At 31.8% G+C, this 27,116-nt stretch overlaps 2 protein-coding genes and 1 long non-coding RNA gene across 4 annotated transcripts; 2 read left to right on the top strand and 1 right to left on the bottom strand.

Moving 5' to 3' along the window:
- The first annotated feature begins 1,957 nt into the window (after nucleotides 1-1,957).
- Nucleotides 1,958-11,775, top strand: LOC109177302 (GDSL esterase/lipase At1g29670-like). Its single transcript, XM_019326615.1, has 4 exons — nucleotides 1,958-2,421; nucleotides 9,089-9,322; nucleotides 10,354-10,606; nucleotides 11,421-11,775. Exons 1-4 carry the CDS (start codon nucleotides 2,029-2,031, stop codon nucleotides 11,651-11,653), a joined length of 1,113 nt encoding a protein of 370 aa, XP_019182160.1. The 5' UTR covers nucleotides 1,958-2,028; the 3' UTR covers nucleotides 11,654-11,775.
- A 3,472-nt stretch (nucleotides 11,776-15,247) lies between these two features.
- On the bottom strand, nucleotides 15,248-15,762 carry LOC109177306. Its single transcript, XR_002053561.1, has 2 exons — nucleotides 15,730-15,762; nucleotides 15,248-15,570 (listed from the first exon to the last, which is right to left on the bottom strand). It is a non-coding gene; the product is annotated as an uncharacterized LOC109177306 (long non-coding RNA).
- A 4,799-nt stretch (nucleotides 15,763-20,561) lies between these two features.
- On the top strand, nucleotides 20,562-26,798 carry LOC109177307. Of its 2 annotated transcripts, XM_019326620.1 has the most exons (9): nucleotides 20,562-20,677; nucleotides 20,767-20,873; nucleotides 22,487-22,584; nucleotides 22,669-22,782; nucleotides 24,229-24,523; nucleotides 24,935-25,776; nucleotides 25,853-26,005; nucleotides 26,082-26,274; nucleotides 26,368-26,798. In XM_019326620.1, exons 5-9 carry the CDS (start codon nucleotides 24,466-24,468, stop codon nucleotides 26,517-26,519), a joined length of 1,398 nt encoding a protein of 465 aa, XP_019182165.1. In that variant the 5' UTR covers nucleotides 20,562-20,677; nucleotides 20,767-20,873; nucleotides 22,487-22,584; nucleotides 22,669-22,782; nucleotides 24,229-24,465; the 3' UTR covers nucleotides 26,520-26,798. The 2 variants fall into 2 exon arrangements, with proteins under 2 accessions (XP_019182165.1, XP_019182164.1); XM_019326619.1 differs by having other exon boundaries at nucleotides 26,082-26,779.
- Nucleotides 26,799-27,116: the final 318 nt, after the last annotated feature.

The raw sequence follows: 27,116 nt of genomic DNA on the forward strand, positions 1-27,116 counted from the left end.
TCTTAGATTACCTTGAATTATTTCAACTTTGCCATTGTTAACTAATAATAATAATAATAATAATAATAACAACAACAATAATAATAATAATAATAATAATAATAATGAAATAAATATATGTTTATATAATCAAACATACATCTGTGTATATTTATATATTTAGTTTTTTTTTATATATATTTAAGCATTGATATACATTCATACATAAAAATAAATAAATAAATAAACACACACACACACACACACATATAAATTATATATATTATTGAGGAAATTATAGTAAATTGATCCATATAACCTAAAATATAACCCTTAACCAAATAAGGTAATATTATATTATACAATCCAAGATTCCGTGAACCAAACGCCCCCTAAGTGCAATGCACTTTCACATTTTTTTTAAGTGCAATGTTTTAATACTAAATGTGTATTTTGTTAATACTAAATGTGCATACCATAACAACTAAATGTGCATGTTATTGCGTTTTTTTTTTTTTTAAATCTAATCTAATCCATCCAATTTTTTCAAATGTAAGACTCTGATTAGTTATTAGTTTTCTCCAAGGGACTTATATTTTCATATAATCGAATACATACATACATGAAGTGCATATTTTAGTGTTCAAGTTTGTATAATAAAGTTGGTAAAATTTACGAAATGCCACTGCAATTTTTTTTTTTTTACATAAATATGATGATCTATCCAATTTTTTCAAATGTAATACTGAGATTGATTCTCAGTTTTCTTATGAAGACTTATTTTCATATGATCTAATACACACACACACACACACACACACACACACACACACACACACACACACACACACACACACATATATATATATAGACACGCTCTAATGCGAATGGTAACTCAGGAGAGAAATAAGAGTCATTTACAGCTGTCCACGTGTCCAGATCAACGAATCAGATGTAATTAAAAAAAAACGACGCGGTGACATTTTCGTAAATAACTCAAACTTTGGTGCAAGTAAATGTGTTACAAGTGCAAGTAGTTGGTGCAACTTTGCAAGTAAAATCACTTACAAATGCAAGTAATTTACCTTGTTAACATTCATGCACCTAGATGCAACTAATTATAACGTTAGGTGCAACTAGGTATAATGTTAGGTGCACTTAGTATTGGCGCTCAGTGTAAATTTTATTTGCACATATAATACATATTACTTGCAATAAGGTGCACTGTATGAAACTACTACTTGCACTTGTAATACATTTTACTTGCACTTTAATACATTTTACTATGGGTGCACTGTTCTCATTTGAACGCGCTCATATATATATATATATATATATATATATATATATATATATATATATATATATATATATATAGTTTAAGGGACGTAGTTTTATAACTTAAGGTACGTGGTTTTATATCTTAAGGTACATCAATTTGAGATAGTTGATCATTTACATGCATATTGACAGAAAGAGTGTGTTTAAAAAAAAAAAAAATCGTTCGATTTGATTGTTTGAACCATTGATCTAGATTAGTGACAACCCTTAAAATTAGAGCGCAATTCTTTGGAAGTTAATTTAGCTCTCTTTCTATTGTTTATACCTTTTCTTTTTTACATTTAATACCCTTTAATTTAAGTTTAGTTTTAATGGCGAGAGAAACTCACAATAGTTACTCAAAATTTACATTAAAAAATTCGCATGTGTGACCTTAACTGGTAAAAGACCATAAAAAGGTAAAATAATATAAATTATTCATAGCTGATGAAAAATGTCACTAGACCACTCTCATTGGGAGTTGATTAATTTGTACTAGTTGAACACTTTAATAACATTACCTAAACAAAAATATAAGGCTCCTCCTCCCCATTTCACATTAATTATGACCACTCGCGCGCTGAACAGCATTGAATGGTTCCATTATATTATAAGAAAAACGAATAGATGCACCACCGCCTCCAACATATCCATTCAATTCATCTTTCTTCTCTAACTATCACAGAAATTAAAACACCTCCCTCCCTCCCTCAACATACAGTAGCAATAATGGCTCAAATAGAACCACAAACTTTCCATGCTCTCTTGTTCATCTCTTTGTTTGCATGCCTACCATCACTGTGCAGTTGCCATGATAATGGAACCAAAATCCAAGGAATGTTTGTGTTTGGGAGCTCTTTGGTTGACAATGGCAACAACAACCAGCTCCGAGACGCCATAGCCAAGGCCGATTACTTGCCATATGGGATAGATTTCCCAGGTGGGGCAACTGGGAGATTCACAAATGGGAAGAATGTGATTGATCTTCTTGGACAGCACCTGCAACTCCCTGCTTATATCCCACCCTTTACTCATCCTTCTACCAGAGGGGCCAACATTGTTCATGGTGTCAATTATGCTTCTGGTGGTTCTGGAATCCTGGATGACACGGGCGCTGTCCTGGTACGTATAGTTATAAATACCCGCTCCTGCTCGCTTCGTTTTAAATATGTTCAAACTTTTAAATTTTGACATATTTGGTAATATAGTTTATAGCCAATTTTAGCTAAATTTTAATTTTTGACATATTCAGTAATATAGTTTATCAATCAATATTGGTTTGTTTAACCATTATTAAATATTAAATGTTTGACTCGGTTAAACACCTAAAATCTAAAATTTAAAAAGCTGCTCAAAACAATTTTTTCCATAAGTTTTTTTGGTGCACGAGAAAGTATCTATGTTATACAATTTAAATAATTCATTTAAAAGGATCTTTTATATATATATATATATATATATATATATATATATATATATATATATATATATATATATTGGTGCAAATCCCAGCATTTTTTCAATGTGGGACATTGGGACAAGTGCTTTTTACAAGACTTTCAACATTTATTTTACAATCCAAATGAGTCTACTTTGAGAATTAATTTATTATTCATATATTATTCGTTTTGAGCGAACAATATATTGAACTTTCCGTCACACAACGAAGAACCTAAATCTACTTTGACCCGACCCAAATCGAAAGTAAACACCACAAATATTTATATGAAGGTTGAAAAAATCGCGAAGCGCCCTTTTTTTTAAAAAAATAATAATTTAAAAAAAAAATAGTTAAACTCCCGCCTAGACCGCGTAGTCCACGGCGACCTACTCGGCACCTAGGGCGGCCAACCGCCTAAAATGGCAATTCCGCCAAATTTCTAGGTCGCGGATTGCACACATTAATGATTATATGCTCAAATGGCAATTCCGCCAAATTTCTAGGTCGCGGATTGCACATTAATGATTATATGCTCACACGCCCTCTCATGTATGCGATGGGTTCCAAGCAACACGTGAACCGATAAACCGTAGTCACTTATGATTCGAACCCATGACTTTAGTCTGGCTCTGATACCAAATTGAAGCATGTGCTCCATCTCAACTAAAAGCCTAAGCTGATAGTTGGATTGCACATTAATGGTTATATGCTCACAATAATGTCATTTCTGCTACTTTCCCAACACTTTATTTCACAAGTGATGTGGAGCAAAAATATACATGGAGTTTATATATAAACTCATATTTAGTATTTTTTTATTAAATTTGTAAATAAAATTTTAATAAGTATATTAATAAATTTATTACAAAATAATTTTCTTATGAAATTAAATCATGTAAAATTAAAACTTATTATAATTATTATATTATGATATAAATATAGTATATATTAATTATTTTTAGTTGGAATTTAGAAATGGATGTTTAGATTGAATAAATAATGTATAAATTTATATTTATATTGTAAATGCACTAATTTATTAAAATTGAAAATTTAGAATGTTAATTTAGGGTCTGTTTGAAAAGTAGGAAAATGACTTCTGGAAAATGAGTCATTTTCCAGAAATTATTTTCCTTTTCCAGTGTTTGGTTGCATTCCGGAAAACTGTCTTGATGTGTTTGGTTCATTTTCTGGAAAATGAGTAGAATTGTATAATTAAATATTTTAATTATTTTATTTTAAATATAAAAATATTTATTATAATATTAAAAATAATGTTAAGTATTAAATAATATTAAAAACCGAACTCATTTGGCGAAATTGGGCGATTTTCTTCCCCGACAATTTCCGATCGATTTTCCAGCGCCCCTCTGCTTCAGCAACCAACTTCATCTCATTGAGATACTCATGTAGGTAGGTGACCCACCTCCGGAATCTCCCGAATCGGTGAAAGATATTGTTGCGAAATTCCTTAAAGACTTGCGTCGCTTGGGTTTCTTTGCTCCTACGCCGATGATTACAAGAATGGAGATCGGCGGTGGTCTCCCTAAGTTCTGGCAATATCTTGCTTCGATCCATAGCATCAATAATCAATCTGGACAACTCCTAGGCGTTAATAAATCACAGACTTCTTCGTCGCAATTTCTTCCAGCAGAACCTCTAGTGATGTTTTTTTTTTTAAATTTTTTTTAAGGTTTCCGGCAGAAACCAGACCACTGGTTTTTGCCGGAAACCTTGTTGTGTATTTGGCGGAAATGACTTCCGCCAAATTTTGGCGGAAGTCATTTTCCACCAAAATCACTTGATTTTCCCCAGTCAACGGAAATCCTTTTCCGTTGACTGGATTTTCCAATGACATTCAAACACGAAAAACCCAGAAAATGATTTGGAAATCATTTTCCGGGTTTTTAAACATAGTCTTAAGTAGTGTCAAAAGTTTTAGTTGAGCCAATCCGATAAATTCGACAACCAAAGATTTTACCAAATATTTTAAGGATAGAGCTAAGAATTTTAAACCTGCCTCAAAAAAAAAAAATCAAAAAGCCCGATAAAACTAACCTGAAACTTAACAAATTGGCCTGATTGACACCCCTACCAACCAATTGTCATTTTACCCGATACTTATTAGGTGGACCATGATCCACACAACTATAATTATGCATATGATATATTATTTCTATGAATAAAGTACATTATTTTTATACGTAATATTCATTATTTAAATGTGTACAAAATATTATGAGAACAACTGATTGAGAGTCAATGAAAATTGCTTTTCGGTCAAAGGAAAAATAGAACCAATTTTTTGAAAAATAACTTTCCCTTTTTACGAGGGAAAGTCATTTTCCAGGATTCCCATTACCCTTCCTACGTACGCTGCTTCTTAATCTTTCATAGCTTAACTTCTTCCACTTCTTGCTACCAACGAGAAACCACAACTTCTTCACCTTCTTGCCCACCGCCGAAAACTATTTTCCGGTAAAAGGAAAAACAAAATCAATTTTTTGAAAAATAACTTCCCCTTTTTACAAGGGGAAGTCATTTTCCAGGATTCCCATTACCCCTCTTGTGCTGCTTCTTAATCTTTCATAGCTTAACTTCTTCATCTTCTAGCTACTGACGAGAAATCACAACTTCTTCACCTTCTTGCCCAGAGCCGAAAACTAGTGTTCGGTCAAAGAAAAAACAAAATCAATTTTTTGAAAAATAATTTCCCCTTTTTATGAGGGGGAGTCATTTTCTAAGATTCCCATTTTCCCCTCTTGTGCTGCTTCTTCATCTTTCATAGCTTAACTTTTTCATCTTCTTGCTACCAAGGAGAAACAACAACTTCTACACATTCTTGCCCAAAGTCAAAAACTAATTTCCGGTAAAAAGAAAAACAAAACCAATTTTCTGAAAAATAACTTTCCTTTTTTACCGAGGAAAGTCATTTTCCAAGATTTCTTGCTCTACTTCTTCATCTTTCATAACTTAACTTCTTCATCTTCTTGCTACCAATGAGAAACCACAACTTCTTCACCTTCTTGCCCACAGTCGAAAACTTGTTTTCCGTGTCCCGTGCTTTGGTTTTCGTCGAAAATCAGAGACCATAGATTTGCATAATTGCATTTGTTTTTTTTTATAACAATTTTTAATAAATAACACTCATTTTATATCATGAATGGCACTCAATTTTTTTTAAAAAAAAATAATAAAATAAATAGCACTCTTTTTTATATATATATATAAATAAACTCATTAAGTATACAATTTTATTTATTTTTCAAAAAATAATCAAACACACATATTATTCTCTAGAATGCAACCAAACACTAAAAATAAAAACATTTTTTAAAATATTACTTATTTTTCAAAAATTATTTTCTTAATTTCCAAACCCCCTTAAAAGAATATCTCAAATAAATAAATAGATACAATCAAATAAATAAGATACAATCCTGCATGAACCACATACAAAATTTTAATTATGAGTACTGTCAATGTGTCATGTCGACAGTAAGCAATTATAGATTTATAGTGCTGGCGTGCCCCAGGCTCTTTAATTTTGTCAGAGAAAGAAAATACAAAAATATTTTTATCATATACTCCATAATATTTTACTCAATTAATATTATTAACAATACTTCTGTATATGCAAAAAATAAAATTATTATTTTATTTAAAATATTACAACTCCTTATTTATAGGCAAAAACATGTGTGATCCGCTGGGTTAAGTCAAGATAAAATGTAATATTTATACTCAAAAATATAATACTAATTAGAAATAAAGTGTATTTTTATATAAAAAAAATTAAGTGTAATACTTTTAACAAAAAATTAATATTTTTATATTTTAAATTAAAAATATTATATTTTTCCCTAAAAAATAATACGCTAGTACAAAAATAAATATTTAACATTAATGCTGAAATTAGGATTATATTAACAATAGTACAAAAAAATTAAATAAATAACACAAACTGCATAATATATATTATATCAAAAGAATTAATGATCAATTTAATTTTTTTATGGTTATATATTATGAAGATTATATATATATATATATATATATATATATATATATATATATATATATAAAAGACAGATCATGTGAGAACCACATGTCCAGGAGAGAATTGATAACCATTCCCAGCTGTTCATGTGTCCAAATCTAACAGATCAGGAACACTGTTTATTTTTAAATTCGGTGAAATTTTCGTAAATAATTGAACTTTGAAGTGCAAGTAAATTGTATTAAAAGTGCAACAAATAATGTACACTGAGAATCAATATGAAGTGCATTTAACGTTATAATTAGTTGCACCAAACGTTATTATTAAGTGCCCCAATGTAAAATATGTTATCATTAGGTACGCTATTGTTAAAAAGGTGAACTACTTGCACTATTTAAGTGATTTTACTTGCACTAGTTACTTGCACTCTTAGAGCATCCACACCAAAGGTTAATATGGGGTTCATGTCAGATCAATAAACTTGAGTGGGGATATTAAAAGATGTAGCGTGAGGTTATTTGATGGAAGAATCCTCCTGCAAATGCAAAAATAATGTCAGATATTAAAAAAAAAAAAATGAAAAGCACACACCTTGTACCCCACAGCGGGCGCGTGTGGAGTGTCATAGTGGCTACGGCTGGCGGTCACTCTGACACTTAACTCCTTTTTATATATATTTTTTTTTTGTTTAAAAAGTCAGATTACTTTTATTTTTTACTTTATCTTTTTCTCCACATTTTTTCTATTTCTTAATCACTCTTACATTCTTCCCTAATATCCCCAACTGATAATGTTGCTCTTAACACATGTTATTTGCACCAAAGTTTGAATTATTTACAAAAATGCCACCACGACTTTTTAAAAATGAAAATAAATTACATCCGATTCATTAAATCTGAACATGTGGACGATTGCGATAGATCCTTAGTTCTTTTCTGAGCATTCGTTCTCATCTTAGTGTGCCCATATATATATATATATATATATATATATATATATATATATATATATATATATATATATATATATATATATATATATATATATAAATAATGAGTTAATACCCAAAATCGTCCTCGACTATAGTGATTTTTCTCAATTTCATCCTAAACGACTTTGGTGACCTAATATCGTCCCAGACTTTTGTGTTTCGCTCAATTTAGTCCCAGACTTTTGTGTTTTTGCTCAATTTAGTCCCTCATTTTGTTATTCTGTCCATTTGGTGTTAAATAAATAGACAATTCAGTAATTTTAATATTGGCATCTCTTTATTCATAGACATGTGAACTGCGAAATCCTTTTTTTTTTTTTTTACGAATTACTCTCAGAATTACTCCTAAAACTGCGAATATAAAATTTGATTTGCAGGTCCGAGAGTAATTCTGCGTGTAATTCGTACAAGAAAGAGGAATTTCACACTTCACAAGTTGAAAGTAAAGAGAGATCAATATTGACATTACTGAATTGTCCCTTAATTTAACACCAATTTGACGGAATAACAAATGGAGAACTAAATTGAGCGAAACACAAAAGTCTGGGACGATATTAGGTCACCAAAGTCGTTTAGGACGAAATCGAGAAAAATCACAATAGTCGAGGACGATTTTGGGTATTAACTCTATATATAATTTACGTTTAATTTCACTATAATCGAATTGAATCCAAATATTTACCTACCAAAACTTGAGTAATTCGTAGATAACATTCTTTCAAGGCTGAACTCCAACCCTAAGGGCCCCCGTAATTCGTAGATAACATGCATGAGTGAGTGCATGACACGTTTTTTTGTCCTTGAATTATGGGAATTGCACTCTTCGGCATTCAATTATATCTTTTCGTGATTTAATTATCTATGAAATAAATCTTTTTAGCCTTATCCTAATAAAACTCAAGAACAAATAATAAAACCATTTCACCAACAATTATTGTATAATAATAATAATAATAATAATAATAATCCATTTGTGCATGCGTGAGAAGATATTGGGAGTGTTTGGTAAATAGTTATTAGTTGATTGGGTTAGTGAGTTTGACTAGTTTATAGCATTAGCTGATTGTAGAAAGATGTTTGATAAATAAGTAAATTAGTTATTAGCTGATAGTTGATGTCATGTAAAATGATTTTTTCACAAAAATTATCGAAAAAGCTGCTTTGAGTATCTTTTTAAATTTTAGCGTTTTAGAACAATAAACTGTTACAAAACGTTAATTAATCAAACATTTATATTGACTATTGAACCAAGTTAAACAGTTAATAAAGGTCAAATAAGTTAAAATTGGGTAATAAACTAATTATATTACCAAATTGTATTAAAAGTTTGGAATTAAATAAAGATGCATGCATGCAGGGAAATGTGATTTGCTTGAATAAACAAGTGGAGAATTTTGAGCATGTGACGTTGCCAGAATTGGAGCAGCAGCTGGACAATAAAGCACAACAAATACTGCAAAACTACCTCTTTGTTGTGAGTAGTGGGGGCAACGACTACTCATTCAATTACTTCTTGGCCTTACCCACTGCCAATCTTACTCTTCAAGCTTTTACTTCCCACTTGACCACAACACTCTCCCACCAACTCAAGGTACTTTCTTTTACAATTGTTGATTGGGAGTTTTTATTTAATTTGCTTCATCTTAAAGGAGGTATATATATATTTTGATTTCTTCAATTCTTTGGGTTATTAAATTAGCTTGGGGACTAGGACAAAAATAAAATATTGGTTGTCCAATCTCGAACTTCTCCGATAATTTAATATCTTGTTTAATTTGTTTGGTTGTAACTAATAAAAATAAAAATAAAAAACAAAACTAGACATACTAGTCAATGGCTCTATTTGGCAGAGATTATAACTCATTTTAAACTACTAATAAACTATAAGCTCTGTTTGGTAATGTTTTCAAAATAAGTTCCTAGCTTAAAATAAGAGCTTATTTTAAAACGCTGCTTAAGTATAGTTTCAAAATAAGCTAGTCGCTTCCTAACTTTTTTTTTTTTTCCATTTTTGTCCTTATATTTTAAAGAAATGACATCCTTTACCCTTTCCAATTAAAATCCTTTTCTCTTCTCCTTTATCCGCAACTTTCATCGCAATTATTATTATTATTATTATTATTATTTTGAGATGAAAGAGATTCACAACACTATTGCTACTTCATTATGGGATGCTAGATAATGATTATGCTAATAATTTTATTTTAAAATGTTAATTTTGTTGAAGACAAAATGTTAAATTTTAATAGGTAAACAAATTAATTTAAATTTTATGAAGATGTCATTTTTTGTCTTTTTACCTTTATTAGTTTATCAAAAAACTAATTTTACCAAACAGTTTCAAGCATAACAGCTAGCTTAACAGCTCTTTAGTTCTCCGTTCCTATCTTATAGCTTTTCAGCAGCTCCTTTTAAACTTTCAGCTACTTTTTTAGCTAGGTTTGCCAAATATAGCCAATACTGCCAAAGCATTCTAGCGGGGCGGGCTTTAAAGGCTACCACATTTACAACTCTCGAAAATAAAAACCCACCCCACCCTTAATGTGAGACATATCTATGAATCAGATTTAACTCGTTTTGATAGTTCTAATATTATGTGTTATGTTGATGTTTATGGTGCAGAGGTTGTATAAATTGGGGGCTCGCAAGTTTGTGCTCATGTCTATAAACCCCAATGGGTGCAGTCCATCAGCCAAGGCTAGGAACCCCCGGCGCAGCGGTTGCATCCAATATGTGAACCGAGCAAATCATCTCTTCAACCACAAATTGAGGACATTGGTGGATGCCATTTTGCCACAAATGCCTGCTTCTAACCTAGTTTTCGTCAATGCATACAAGGTCATTAGGGATATCATTAAGAATCCAGCCTCTAATGGTGAGTATGTATATACTTTTCCTTATCAAAACACCTTTCACGTTCATCATAATCTATATTGATAATGATAGTATATAAACAAAATCACTACATTGAGATTCATTTAGCACAATATAATAACCGTGATTATATGCTAGAAATTATATAAAACAATATTAATAATGGTTCACATGCATCCTTGATTTTATATATCATTCTTGTTTTCCTAGTACCTTATTCAATTCTTTTATTAGGTCTATGATAGATGACAATAAATTAAAATAAAATAAAATAAATCTTGAAATCTTGAAAGAATAGATTTCAAAGATTTGATTAAACAAGATATAATCAAGGGAAATATATAGTTAAATACATTCCTGAACTTTATATGAAAAATCAGCAATCTTGAGAGAAAAATCAACGACCAGGGAACAATCGTTGGCCGCATTCTTTGAAGAAGACGACCAACAAGTTGCCTTCTTCGGTGAAGCAAGCAATCACTGGTCACCTTTTTCCGTTGAGAGTAGGTGACCAATTGGTCACCTTTTTCAAAGAAGGGGACCAGTGACCATTCATTGGGGAAGGTTACCGGAACCCTAACGACTTGCTATTACAGGTCATTATTCAGTTTTTTCGGCTTTAATGCACAAAATTGACATATTGATGTTCTTAATTGGTTCAGAGATGTATTTAACTATTTTTCCTATAATCATACTCTCATAAACAAAATGTCACTAAAAATGGCTAATATCTGCATCTAATTTTTAAGCTTATATATATGTCAATTTTACTTATTTGTTGTTGAATATTATTATTATTATTATTATTTTAAAAGGATTTGTAGATGCAAGCAATGGCTGTTGTGAAGTCCCCTCAATAGATGAAGGTGGAAATGGGATTCTATGCAAGAAAGGAGGATCCATATGTGCAAACAGGAGCAATCATGTGTTCTTTGATGGCTTACATCCAACTGAAGCAGTAAATGCAGTGATTGCAAGGAAGGCTTATACTTCCATACGGAAAACTGAAGTTTACCCTATGAATGTGAAGCAACTCTCACAAATTTAGACCTCATGATTATGTTTAATTAATTCCTACTAGTCTGTTTTCTAAGCTTAATGTCAGCTAACTCTTAATAGCTACTCCCATACCTTGGTTGCTATTATATGTATACCTGCACTTTCGTTCAAATTCTTAGTAGTAGTTAATTATAGTTTGTGTTCATGTTAAATTATATCAAGGGAAGTTAAATTAAAGATCTTTAGGTGACTTGTGAATCCCATATAGGGTACGAACATATTTCTTGTTAAAGTGGTCTCTACCTTATTATCTACAACGTTAACGTTGCAAATTAATTAAGGGAGACCACTTGAACAAGAAATATGATTGGCATGGAAGGTTGCAGTACACCTGGGCTGGGCGTTATATTTAGATGCATTACAGTGGAAATGATCACCGAAAAGCCAAGCCAGTTTGGGATCGGAACACTACAACATGGGAAACAATTTAAAAATCCTTTTGGTAGCATGTAAATCCCATATAGGGTATGAAAGATTCGGGTAACGAGATATATATAGTGCAACATAACTTGCTATCCGTCAAACATACTGCAACGTACCGCACATATGTATGTGTGACCTATTATATTCTCTTTATATATTTTTGTTGGGGGTGTAATTTTCAATTCTATATAGCTACTAGTCATAGCCCAACAAATGCCAAAATAATTTGTTAAAAAAAGTATATTAACAAATTGCATAATTAAATGAAGCATCATATGAAAGTCAACTAAAAAGCACAAAAAAATAATATACAATTTGCATGCACTCCTCCTCCTCCTCCATCGTCATAATACTAATGAACCTAAAATAGGTTCATTATGATAATTACAAAAGTTCATTTTCACAATGCATAAGATTTATTTATTAATATTGCAAATCCATCAATAAACAACTAAGATTCAAATATATTAATACATATATTACAAGTCCATCAATAAACACTAGCATGCTCAATAAAATGAACCCATATATTAAATCTCAGTATAATTAGTTGCCCATAACGTACTAATGCTGAAAGGCATTTTACACAATATGAGTATGTACATATTCTAGAATTTTTAATTTGTGTTTGACAATTCGCTTTGTATTAACACTAGTAATTCACCCGCGCGATGCACCGGAAAAAATGATGTTATTATAAATATAAATAAAAAAATATTTTAAATTGTTTAATATAATAATATTTTTGAGCTTCCATTGGTCAAGTATTTATTATTTTTATAGAATACAAAATTAAAATTAAAATTTTGTATGATTAATATAATCTCTAATTATGTACATATTCAAATAAACTTATAGAGAGAATTTACATAATTACATTGATTTATTCTTAATTGTATTTCATCTATATTATAATTTTCACAATACGAATAATAACTAAGATAATTACATTTAGAAAGCAAATTTAAAATAAATGCAGTCATTTGTTATGGGGGGAAAAAATAGCTATTTTATTTATCAAATGTTGTGTTTTTTTTTAATAGTAAAGGATGTTGTGGCTATTTTATAATAATAATAAGGATAGAGATAATAATTATAACAATAATTACTCACCAAAATAATAATTGTAACATTAATTACTTCCCAAATCATATAACTTTATTATAGTTAAGATAAGATGAGAGATACCAACAAAATACTGCAATTAATATTAATTCATATATGAGCTCTCACACATATATTTGTCTATTTTCATTAAATTTTTAAAATTTTAATTTTATTTTGAAATTTATTATATACTTTATTTCTAACTTATGACAATTATAAATTTTACTAGCAGCTATCGTATTTGATGGTGTGAATTCTGCTTGCTATCTAGAATCTCAAGGAGTAAAATAGTAATTGTGATTATATTGAGGAGAGGAGAGAAATTGGCCTAAGAATCTCAAGGAGTAAAATAGTAATTGTGATTATATTGAGGAGAGGAGAGAAATTGGCCTAAGAGGCTTTGTTCTTGAATGTGTAGAGAGAGTAATATGAGTAGAAGTGGAAAAAAGCCCTATTTTTTTTGTGTGTCAAAGGCTTGAATGTGTAGAGAGAGTAATATGAGTAGAAGTGGAAAAAAGCCCTATTTTTTTTGTGTGTCAAAGGCTTGAATGTGTAGAGAGAGTAATATGAGTAGAAGTGGAAAAAAGCCCTATATTTTTTGTGTGTCAAAGGCCATTATATAGGTAGTGGTTCTAACCGTTAAAGAATAAAATATTCTTCAAAGGATACTTGACCTTAATTCAAGTACCGAACAAATGTCCTGAACGTATAGGGAGATATATCCAGGAAATAATCTCTATCAGTATTCATGATTGGACATATATATTAAATGATACTAGTTATGACACGCGCTTTGCGCGATTAGACCAATGCCCAATGTGTATTTATAAATTAGTGTTCCTTAATTGGTTAAAGTATTCATATAATAATGAGAGTATATAAACATATGTATGTTCACGGTAGAATAAGGGTATAGTTTAGGAATGTATAAACATATGTATTATATAATCCTATTAATTAAGACATCAACATTCTAATTAAAAATTAAAATTCTATGAAGACTTGTATTCTAAATTCTTTTTAAGACTTCAACGTTCTAATTAATAAATTAGAAGTGTATAAAGATTTGTATTCTGAATTCGTATTAAGACTTCTATATACTGTAAATATAATTTAGAATTGTATATAGATATTGTATTCTAAAATTCTAAAATCCTAGTAAGTCTTGATATTTTAAATATAATTTAGAATTTAGAATTGTTTAAAGATGTGTATTCTAAATTTCTATTAAGACTTGTGTATTCATATAAGAATGTGTATTCTGAATTCCTAATTTAGAATTGTATAAAGATGTATATTCTAAGTATGAATTAGAATTATATATATATATATATATATATATATATATATATATATATATATATATATATATGAAGGAAATTAGAATTGTATATAGATTTGCATTCTAAATTCCTATTAAGACTTCAATAGTGTAAATATAATTTTGAATTCTATAAAGATGTGTATTCTAAATTTAAGTTAGAATTATATAAACATTTGTATTTTAAAAAACGTATTAAGATTTTAGAATCTTATTAAGATTTTTTTTTAAACATAAATCCTAACATGGGGAGAATAGTAAAAAAGTCAAACATACAGAAATAAACATAACGTCAAATGTATATACTATTTGGCAGCTTACAGCATAGTGTTGAGCCGATTGCACTTATTAAGACTTCAATTTCAAGTTAGTTGGATTTATTGAACCAGAGGAGTGAACACTCATAATGCTTGTACTTCATATATAACAGTATTCAAGTGGTTTGTATTAGTGCTTCGTGTTTTATAATTATAGATAGTTGAAAATATGAAAAGTAGATTAACAATTTATACATCAGACCATGTTCATAAAATAAATATTTAGCAGTGCAAGAACTTGTAAAAGTGTACAAAATTGCAATAATGAATTCATTGGAAGCTGATGTCCATCAAAAAATCGGAGGAACAAGTTTGTTTCTTACATTTGCGCATAATATTAACAAGTAAATATTAAATGATAAAACACAATTTTTAAGAGCCAACCCCCCTCCCCCATCCCCCCCCCCCCCCCCCAAAAAAAATAAAAAAAAATCAGAGTAATAAATTATAGTATGAATACAATATAGTCTCAAATAGTCAAATATTGCTTTGACTATTTATTTAACCCCAGAAAATAGAGTTAAGAGTGAAGGGATTTAAATTTCTAGAGAAGTGATAGCCTGATAGCTCCCCTAAATACAAAATTTGATCTATTTCTTAGAGCAAAAGATTTTGTAAAACCCACCACCAGGGGAAAACCATAAGCTAAAGAACCATTGGTGTGGAAGAAGAACATATGAAGAATACCCACTTGCTCAAATGGCTCAAGTGCATAAAGTTTGTCCGTAATTCCTTTGCCTGATAAACAAATGGGAGAAGAAAAATCAATGAGAATGCGCTTCAAAATACAACTCCTAATTGAAAATATAATGATCAGAACGGCCTTTCAATCTTCCAATAAGATGTAATAACACTAAGGGTTGGCAAAATGAACATAAGCATCCACAAAATGGTTACCTCAAGTCTTTTCTCCCAATCTGCACCATAAAGGCTGCTTAGAATTGGGACCAACCTTGAGAATGAAATGAGGAAGTTCTTTGAAAAAGATCATCATTAAAAAATGTAAGAATTTAATATCAATCAAACAAATGGACAAACTAAAATAAACACGCGTCAGCCGCGTCAAGCAGGTTCAAAAACAAAGCAAAAGACAAGTATGCGTATGCACCCAACTGTGCCTAAAAACTCAAAAACGAAAGCATCGAAGCAAATCAATTCAATAAACTCAAAAAAGAAAGCATCGAAACAAATCAATTCAATTTCCGTGCTTATAAAGTCCTGAGTGTTACATCTGTACGGTGAAAAATCAAACTAAACAAACCAATAATAGATCTATCAACTCCGAAACGAGATCAGCAAATTTATATGAAAGAACTACACAAAGATCAAAAAGGTTATACGAAAGAAGAAAAAAAATCCGAAGAACTAAACAAGATCGGCAGTAGCTTATATGAAAGAACAAGGAACGGATACAGACGAGCATATACATAGATAAATTCAGTGATAAAGAGATGAAGAGAGAGTGGATTACCTTTCCACAGGCATGACTTTGCAGCTCTCCTGTTGATTAGTGATGATTTATCCTCCACTAACAGTTTCCTGCATTTTCTTCTTGCAAATTAAGAGAGAGATATCTATAATGAATCTTGTCAGGCATCCATATGTTGTTCGTTTACATGAGGCATGAGCTAAAATAAGAGTATATGCCTTTTATTTACCCAAAAGGGAGATTTTTCCAGTCACTTCAGGCTTTTCTCGTTTCAGAGTTTTTTTAATACTTCGGTTCAAACTTTCTTCTGGCTAAAAATCATATGTTTTTGTCAGGTTATAGCAAGCCGCACAAAGATTTATATTATTTTGGAATTCATAACAGGGGGAGAACTTCAACTTTGAAGATTGTAGCTTTAAATATTGCAATCAAAGTTTTCATTGCAGTTAATTAGTTTGTTAGTACTCTTATATTCGGAAAAACTAACAAATTGTATATCCGAAATTTCAAATTACATCCATGTCAACCAAGCATAAGATAATTTGAAAAGGCTGGAAAGCAAGGCAGGACTAAAGACATCAAAATGAGTTAATTTTTTCAGAAAATACAAAAAATGGCAATATCAGTCATTACAGCATTATATGCATGATCTTATTGTAAGAGCTTTGGGCATTACAATCCCAGTAGGAGTCTCTTCATTTCCACAAACTAAAGTAGGCAACTTCAGCTCTGTACCTCTTGGAGTCTTGGGACAGACAATTCTTAGCAACTTGTCCTCAATAACATTATATCATTCAAAATTCTCAAAAAAATATGAGGTACAAAATCAAGTTCTACTATAGCCAAACCCAAGGAGACCCAAAACACCAGACTTGCTTAACATCATCACCATTCAACAACTATCCCACCCATACAAATAAATAATATAAAAAAAATATTAAAAAAAAAAAAAGATGCCACAATCATCTCCTCCAACTGCAAAATTGCAGTTGGCATTTCCAATCTTTTACTGAAATTTTCCGTTAGTCAAAATTAAGCTGTAAAAAAAGAAATTTAAAAACAAGCAAAATCAAAAGGGAGCACAAATCACATCTGAAAATCCAGTCTTGATAAACAAAGCAACAAAAAATCAATGTACAATTGATGACCTAATGAGAAATAATAAAATAAAAAGAATGAATGGAATTGAAAAACATTAGTTTGAATCTGAGAGCTTACTGAATTAAGAACTCGGGCAGAATTGCGTAGAACAGGATGAGCGTTTGCAAGAGCGAGGAGTGGAGCAAGAGGAAGGGTACTAAGGCAACAAGGAGCTTATATGGAATGGCTGAAATCCGTGAAGAGCAACTATAAATCGTGCATTGAGGAGCTCGAAACGGAGAAGATCAAAGAGAAAGTGACGGAGGAGGTGACGCGGCTGATGCGGGAGATGGAGCCCCATCTCTGAGATCGCCTTGGCTTTGTTCAATTTTGCTGTGCTTGTTGTGCTTCTTACGATCTCCTTCCTCCTCTTACCTCCGGCGGCGGCAGACGATCCCTCCTTTTGTCGATTTTGCTGTGCTTGTTGTGCTTCTCCTTATTGCCATTCAATTTCATTAAAACTACAAATTTGCCACCGCCAAGTTCAATTGACAGAATCTGTTAAATTTAACATTGTAAGTTTGCTATTAGTAAGAAGAATGAGGGTATATTAGGGTTTTAATTTGGTAATGTACAATTAGATTAGCATAATGTATAATCTTGTAGAGCACATTGTTGTACCGACATTTTTTTAGTTCCCGTTAAGGGTCTAACAATATTCGCTCTTATTAAAATTGTAGATATCATTTTAATTTATGAGCTTAAAGTGAGACAATTATTAATTTATTTACTAATTTTAAATATGTTGGAAAAATGCATTAAAATGGCATTTTAAGTGGCTATTTTATGGTATAATTATTGGTGAGGTTCACTTCTGATTTTGGTCGGGTCAACGTGGATTCGGGTTCTTCGTAGTGAGGCGAAGAGATTGATATGTTGTACGCTCAAAACGGATAATGGGTGAATGAGATATTGATTCTCAAAGTAGACTCATTGAGTTGAAAAATGAAGAGAAAAAGTGAGCTTTTGTCCCACATTGGTTAGGGAAGAGGATTTGCCCCACTATTTATACAAGAGCTCTTTTAAAGTTTATTGAATTGTATAGCATAAAGGCTCTCTCGCGTGCGCATGATTCGAGCCTTAGCGACCGAACTCAACAGCATGGGACCATGGCAGGAGGCCCAACAGTCTAGTAGTGTGGAATTTTAAATTCAACAATAGTTACGGAATTTAATTTCTATTAATTCCAATTTTAAAATTCGAATTTTAAGTCAAACATAATGACCTTGCTGTTTCAATTTGTTACAAGGCCTAGGTTTATGGCCTTGTTTAATGTTATTTAGTACACCACTCCCTATATAAGAAGGGGTAGAGGGCAACAGATTTTTCAATGCACATAGTGACAAGAATACACAACACATGAAGTGTTTTCCTCTCCTAAAAACTCTGCTTCTACTCCTCTCTTTGCCTAACTGTGTTCAAGGCTTTGCTCTAGTTCGTCAGGTTCGTTTGTTTGGGTGCTCAAACGTTGAACCGTAGCACCTTTTATCCTAGGAAACCTAGGCCATAATGCTCCTAGCACTTTTGGGAGGTGACAAATAAGGTTTTAAGGAAAATTGAGTGTCTCGCTTGACTCGTGCTAAAAACCCTATACCCAAACACAAGCATATTTTTCTTCTTTCGGTTTGGATTATGCTTCTAAGCAAAAATCATCTTTCTATTACTGATATAGTCGTTGTATTGGAATTATAATATGAGGATTATACGTTCCAATTTTGGTTGATATATATTTATATATCTTTTTCGTAGATATATATGTACAGTGGCGGATCCCGAAATTTTGTTCAGTGGGGGCGAAACATTAAAACAAAATGTATAACTTAAAAAAAAAAATGAAACAATTAAAAAGTTAGCCATAAATATTATTAGATATGAGCGAAAAATAAACAAAATATGAAACATAATTAATTTGATACAATAATTCTAATATAAAACACATTATAAATTACACATTTTATTATTAATAAAAAATACATTATAAATTACACATTTGAAGTTAGTCATAAATATTGTTAGATATGAGCGAAAAATAAAAAAATATTTATAATAAAATATAAAACATAATTAATTTGATAAAATAATTTTAATAGAAAACACATTATAAATTATACATCTTATTATTAATATAAAAGTATATACATATATTTTGAAAGCCTAATGTGGTGTTAAAGGACTTGAAGCCACTATTATTCAAATAGCCAAAAATACAATTTAAGATTTAAACCCTTGACCTTTCCCAAGTAAAGAAGCGTGCTCTGTCATATAAGCTAACTAATAGTTTGTTAACATTACCGGTTTTATTTTACTTATACTAAATCTTGTACTATATATACATACATACAAGGTTGCAAAAATCGCGCCTAGGCGCCCGGCCGCCGCCGCGAAGAAGGCCGGAATCGGCCTCCTCCGCGGCCGGCCGGCTAGGCGGCCGCCTAGACCGCCTAGTCGGTTGAACCGGCGCTTTAATTTTTTTTTTTTAATCTTTTTTTTTTTGCGTTTTAAATTGCGAAAAGTTCGGGTTTAAATCGGTTGTCCGTTTTGGACAATTTTTTTTTCAAATCGCGTATTTTTTCGAGATCTATCCACCGCAAACTGCCGAAGGCGGTTTGGTCCACTAATTACTCAAAAAAATGCTTCTTTAGCTCTTAATTTTAGTTTTTTTAATGTATTTAGATGATTTAAACAATCTTTTGAACACTTTTACAACCACTTTCGTAAATAGTTTCTAAGAAATAACTATGGAAACTTTATGTTTTATTACTACATTTTAAAAATTTTTAATTTTTAATTTTATTTTTAATTAAAAAAATTAAAAAAAAATAAAAAAATCGGCGCCTAGGAACCCTAGGCGCTAGGCGCCCCCTTGCCGCCTAGGAGGCGCCTAACGTGTTTTGCAACATTGCATACATATATACATACAAAGATTATATAGGGGGTGAGAATGGGGTGGCGTGGGGTGAGTGGGGACAGCTGCCCCATTGCCCCACTGTAGGTCCGCCCCTGGTTGGATGTCAGGTCATGATTTATCAGTTTTGATTGGAAGCTTACCGGCTAAAATGACTAATTACATAATTTTTATGAATTAAAGGGTTCATTTCAATATTTTTATACTTTGAAGGTTTAATTACTATTTTGGTTATAATTGAAGGGTTTATTTAACCTTTATCCCTAATCCTCCATTTCTCCGCTTCTAAGTTCTAACCGAGCCCCTAGAAACCCTAGTTCTTCGTCCTCTCCATAACCGTAGCTCTATTTCCCTGCAAAAATCTCCAAACGGTAAATGATATTTTGATTTTTGGTTTTGTGCTTGATACTTATAATGTGTTTTTCCCGATTACCGGATTTCTAATTATATGTATGTATAGGCAACAGAAGGTGTGAAACCCAAGCTTACCCGGTGGCCGATGAGCTGCTCACCGCAACGATGATGCACTTGGTTCAACTAGCTGCCAACTATAAGCATCTTTAAAAGGTTGCTAATGAAGGCTATCTTCTTCCTTCTTGTTTATTTTGTATTTATTTTACCCTTGTTTTATTTTAGCATTCCCTGTTTTCCCCCCTGTTTTTTCACTTGTTTAATCTTTAATTACCGTATTCAATTGGATGAGAAAACTGGGGTTTTGTTCTGTTTCAGCCACTAAGACACTAAACCAAGGGATTTTAGAGTTTATTGTTATGGCAGCCTATACTGAACCACTCGAAATTCATCTTCACCTTCCACTTCTATCGGGAGATACTGTTTGGTAAAATAGTTAGCTTTCAAAGTAGTTTTTTTGATAAGCTTTTTGAGAAAGTTATTTTGCATGTAATCAACTACTCCGTATTAGCTAATAGCTAATTTACCAAACACTTTTCTACAATAAGCTATACTATCAACTAGTCAAACCTACTAACCCAATCAGCTAAGAGCTACTCCGTATTTACCAAACACCCCAAAGGTAAAATTTGTGCTATAGGCAATTTGGCTGTTTAGGATAATCCAAAATAAAATTGGAAAAATGTTTGGAATTATGTAGACTGATTGACAATTATACACTTGTATTATAAAAGAATTTACTAGTTCTACTTTCTAGTGTAAATCAGATGTATTTTTTTATTCAGTGATCCCATTTTAAATAACTTATTATGATTCTTGTTGTTGTTGTTGCATCTTTTATAGAATTTTTGAATCTAAATCATGATCATTATTAACTTTTCAATGCAGTTTAGGTCAATTTTGTTAGTCTTTTAATATTAGTTGCATTACCTACATTTCTGTTAGAGCAGTTGCCAAGGAAGCTCATGTTGCAACAATGGAAGCTCATATGCTAACATAGATCACATAATTTCTTTGACGTTGTTCATTTTCTTGGTGAAATGGGATTATCAGTTATTATTGTATTGCTGGTTCTGTTTTTGGTTTCTTAGAAAGAAAGCCTGATGATTGCATCTTAAGAACGGAGATCTGAATCGGTACTGTTTGTTGTAGCCTGCCCTCCAGCTGGGCTCCAAATAGTACTTTATGACGTCAAATTGTAAAAGATTTGAAGATGAAGGCTTTCCATACCTTTTTTTTTTTTTTTTTTTTTTAATATGCTATTACATTTAATTAAAAATATCAACAATATGTATAAATGTTTATTTATTTAAGTTGTCTTACCATAAAAGAAAACTTGTATTTTCAAGTATTTAGTTGGATAGTTTATTGTTTGAAAATATCATCTTTATATACAACACTACACTGTTATAAAGCAATAAAGCATAGCATTTTTTCTTAGAATGGCGTTTATTGTTTTACTGTCAATTAATATGTGATACATAATTTAAATTTTGGAAGGATATTTGAGATCAAGAAAGACAAGTTTTTCTCTATACTCTTCTACTGTTTAGCATGCTTTCTTTACTTGTAGTTATTTTCCTTTGTCAGCATTTGCTCTGTTTTAGGCCCTTGCTAGTTTCAACTGTGGTTTGGTGCTAAGTTGGCCTAGCATTTGGGTGCATAATTTTATCAAAGTTACAGTAAAGAGGTTTAGATGGAAAGGATCTCATCACATTTTTTATTTGCTGACTTTCGGAATCTGTAATTTATGTCATATTCAAATCCAGCTCTAGGTTGAGCATGTAGCATTACCCGACCTGTGATTGCTTGTTCCAAGACAAGCAATGAAGGAAGTGAGTTGAAATCTCAAATACAGCAGCTCAAGGTATATTATCAATCTGTGTTCATAATAATCATAATCACATATGGCCCAAATGAAACCGTAATCCCTTTCCTTTGTGAATTGCAGGATACCCTCGAGAAACTCAATACCAGATTCACTTTGAGGCTTTGACTGACGAAGTTAGCCTGCGATGCTGCCATCTCTTCTCCGTTTAATGAATTCCATGTTTGAAAAACAGAGGTTATTGATACATTCTTGGAGTTGGTTATTTAGGAAGTTGCTAACTTGCTATGATTGGAGAAGTCTTATTTTATTAAAATTAATTTACATTGTTTCAATATTAAGAAATAATTAAATAGTTATTTAGCTTATTACTTAGTTTAATTATTTGAAAACTATTAAATAATTATTTAGCTTATTACTTTGTTTTTGAATTAGTATTGACAATTTAGTTATTTAGAAACTACCATATAATTAACTAATCTTAGTTTGGATATCATTGTATTGCCCTATTATTAAAGGGATAAGTATTTACAATTTATGAGGGGTGAATTTTGAATACTAATGTAAAGAACAAGGGAGTTTTGGGTTCAAGAAAACCCAACTTTTTTTTTTATTTTTCCAACTATATATATATTTTTTCTTTTGTGTTTCTTGCCTGTAATGTGAGCACATAGCACATGTTATTGATTGCAGTTTGTATACAGATTTTTATACTTGCTTCATTGTTCCTCTAGAGTCCAAATATAATCTAGTACATTGAGTTTTGAGATCAATGGACGTTTTTAACTTAACATATGCTTAAACTCAAAATTCTTCCAAAGTCTGGGAACGGAGCATTCTTTCTTGACTACTACAAGTTGCTTGAGAATTTCCAATAAAATAAAATAGAGAAAAAACCTTAGTGCAAGGACAAAGTTCTTTATCAAGTCGTTTCTTTAGTTTTAGGGAAAACTATAACAAGCACATGTTTCCATTCAAATATTCACACACAAAATGGATTACAGACCAATGTTTAATTGCTTTCCAGGCTATAGATGTGTAAATTAGATTTGTCAAAGTGGGCCGGTAGAATAGTGCAGGCTTATGTGGCTAGCCACTTGGAGAGTTGGTATACCATGGACCATGGTCCACCTTGCAAGGTGAACCCTGGTCCTAAACAACATATAAATTGTGTGTTTTTAGTATTGGAATTTTGAACTTCTAGAATATAAATTGTGTTTCTAAGTCAAAACACATAGCAACTGTAGAAGGGAATTTTTGAATACAATACAAGGTCATCAAATCCTAATTTGTTAATATTGCGTGACTGCAGTATTTGAAAGGAACTTGTGAATAGTGAATACAAAACAAGTTTTATGATGACAAATTTTCTATCACAGGTTTTGTTTTGATCTTTTAGGTTTTATTTTTATTTTTATTTTTTTAAATTGTGGTAGTTGGAGAATTGAGAGTTTAGGCACATTATATTAGAACTTTTGGTTCATTAAACTGAAATATTTGAATAATAAACTTTTAGAGTTAATTACACTTTTGGTCCTATGACTATTGGGGTCTTGTTAATTTCAATTCATGACTTTAAAAACTAACAATTGAGTACCTTAACTATTCAATTTTTATCAATTTTGATCCATCCGGCCAAATTGTCGCCGGAATCTTGTAATCCATCTTAATTTGTTTAATCAGGGGGCAATATGGTCATTCCAAGTGAAAAAAAGGGGGAAAGTTGAGAATGCTGGACGCTGGCCATCCTAATATTCCAATTTCCTAAATCGATTTTAACCTAACATTTGAAACAAACGAAGAACGAAGAAGGAAGAACGTAAAAAGAGAAGGAAGAAAGAAGGGAATCTGTCTCCATCAACTGTGAAGTTTACCTACGTTTGCCATTCTCCATCAACTCTACTTGAAGTAGCAACAACAATGGCTAATTCGTCTTCTGCGACTGGAATGGGTTCTGCGCCCATTACTCTCCGACTAAGTAAGAATTACTTTGTTAACACTTAAATCCTATGAAATTGCTATTGTTTTTGTGTTGACAATATTTATTTTGTGTGGACTGTGGAGTGTGGCGTAGAATGACAGTAAAGCATATTTAGGTTTCTGTTTGTCGTGTGGTTTATATATGCACTATATATTTTGTACTTGTGTTTTGTTCTGTGGGGACCAATTTGGGGACTAATTTGTTGATTATTGTATTCTGTTGTGTGTATATGATTATGGGAAGGTGTTGTGTTCTGTGGGGACCACTATGTTTATTCTTTTATGAATGTCATGTGCATATACTGGGATTAGGAATACTAATGGGGACCATTAGTGTATAACTTTCTTGTGTTGTGTTCTGTGGGGACCACTATGTTGACTGTTCCATGTGTAAATGGTTGCTTTACAGGAGATGGAGTTGGCCCATTTTCAGTTTTCCTTTTTCATAATGGGATAATAAATAGAGTTGGTGAAGTTAAATATTTGGGCGGTGATGTGCAAGTGTATGCCAAAATGGAAGCTAATGAAGTGTGTTTAACTGTGTTGAAAGATAAGATGAAACAATTAGGGTATTGTGAAATAGGAACACTCATTTATTGTTATTGGAATGGTAGTTTGAAGTTACTACAATCAGATAATGATGTGATATCTATATTGAATGAGGTCAATCCAGATAATATGTTGGAGTTATGGGTTGAAACAATGGATGAGTTAAATTTGATTGATGCAGAAATTGAGGTAGTTGAGTCAGATGGTGATTGGGAAAGTGAGGTTGAGGTAGACTGTGTTGGTTTAGATAAGCAGGTTGGTGTAGTGGTTGGGGATGATTTAATTGCAGACCAAAAAAGGGACCCTAAAGTAGAAAAAGAAGGTGAAACAATGACAAAGAATATGGAGGATGAAATAAACTTTTCTGATGAGGACTCAATAGTGGATTCTGATAGTGATGGTGAAGTTAAATGGCCTGTATTTAGAGCTGCAACTGACATGCAAGATCCCCATTTTACTTTAGGCATGACTTTTGCATCCAAGCAACAGTTTAGAGAAGCAGTGCGAAATTATGCTTTCAATAATGGGAAAAAAATTAGAACTGTTAAAAATGACAAGGTGAGGGTAATTGTTCAGTGTACACAGGAGGGTTGTCCTTGGAGAATAGGGTTGAGGAAAGTAATTAACTCACTGTCTTGGAGGATTTTGAAGATGATAGATGAACATGCCGGGTGTTCATTGGTTTTGGAGAATTCTGCCAAGGTAATGAATTTATCCTACTCATTGTCCTTTGTATGTGTAATGTATGAAGTTTGATTTCAGTTTTGGTGCTATGCAGGTTGGTAGACCAAAGATGCTAAGAAAAAAATTTGCTGGTGAATTGAGTCAAGATGGAATTTCAGTGTCAAGAAAGCATATTCAACTACATTGTTCCCTTTGTAGGCAAGCTGGACATAATTTAAGGAAGTGTCCATCTAATCCAAATCAAGATGTAAAATTTATAATACTATTTTTGTTTTTCAACTTATACTATTTTCTTTGTAACTTATACTATTATCTTTTTTCAGTTGAAGCCAAAGAAGAGGATCATTTATGCCACCAAACAAATTCCCATTTGCATGCCTTCACATGCCACTAGGCAGCAGCAGGGGGACCAAAGTGGCCAAGGGCAGCAGCAACAAGTGGACCAAAATGAGAATGGACTACAGGAGGGAGACCAATATCAATTAGGACAGCAGCAGGGGAACCAAAATGACCAAGGTCAGCAGCAACAAGTGGACCAAAATGACAATGGACAACAGGAGGGAGACCAAAATCAATTAGGACAGCAGCAGGAGAACCAAAGTGAGCAAGGTCAGCAGCAACAAGGCAAATCCATGTCCAAAACCACAAAGAAAACCACTATGAGGCAATCCAATCGGAAAAAACCATACTATACAAGGAGCAAGACAACCATGAAGTCCAAATTCTTTGGAAACAAGGATGCCCCTATTAACATTGAATGAATGAAGATAACCCTTTGATTGTTTTTGGGAAAACAGATTGAGTTGAAACTTTAAACTCAATTTGTTGTATTTTAATGGAAAATGCAGTATGTAGACAACCATGTAGTGTTGGTTAATGCTTTGAAACTTGAAGTCAGTTTTTGGAATTGTCCATGTAGGTGGTTAATGAATTCTGTACATTACTAACAGTCACTTTTTGGAATTGCAATGTAGTCTTGGTTAATGAATTGTGTACATTACCAACAGGCAGTTTTTGGAAATCTAATGTATTCTTGCTTACTAAATTGTCTACATTACCACAGTTAGTTTGCTTAAGTAAGTTTTTGGAATTCAGTTAGTTGTTTAATGCCTTGAAACATTACCAACAGTCAGTACATTACCAAAAGGATACCAAAAGGATCAGTTCATTTACATTACCAGACTTCATACATTACACATACAGAGCATAATTTGGATCAGTTCATTTCCAAAATGTACTACCAACCAATACTACAAATATTACGATCAACGCAACTACAATCTTGTTTAACCACTTCAACACTTGCCTTCATCATTATCACCTTTAAGTTTCATATTTAACTTTCTTATCTCTTCATC

The sequence above is a fragment of the Ipomoea nil genome, unplaced genomic scaffold, assembly GCF_001879475.1.
Source record: "Ipomoea nil cultivar Tokyo-kokei standard unplaced genomic scaffold, Asagao_1.1 scaffold0804, whole genome shotgun sequence".
Taxonomy (NCBI): domain Eukaryota; kingdom Viridiplantae; phylum Streptophyta; class Magnoliopsida; order Solanales; family Convolvulaceae; genus Ipomoea; species Ipomoea nil.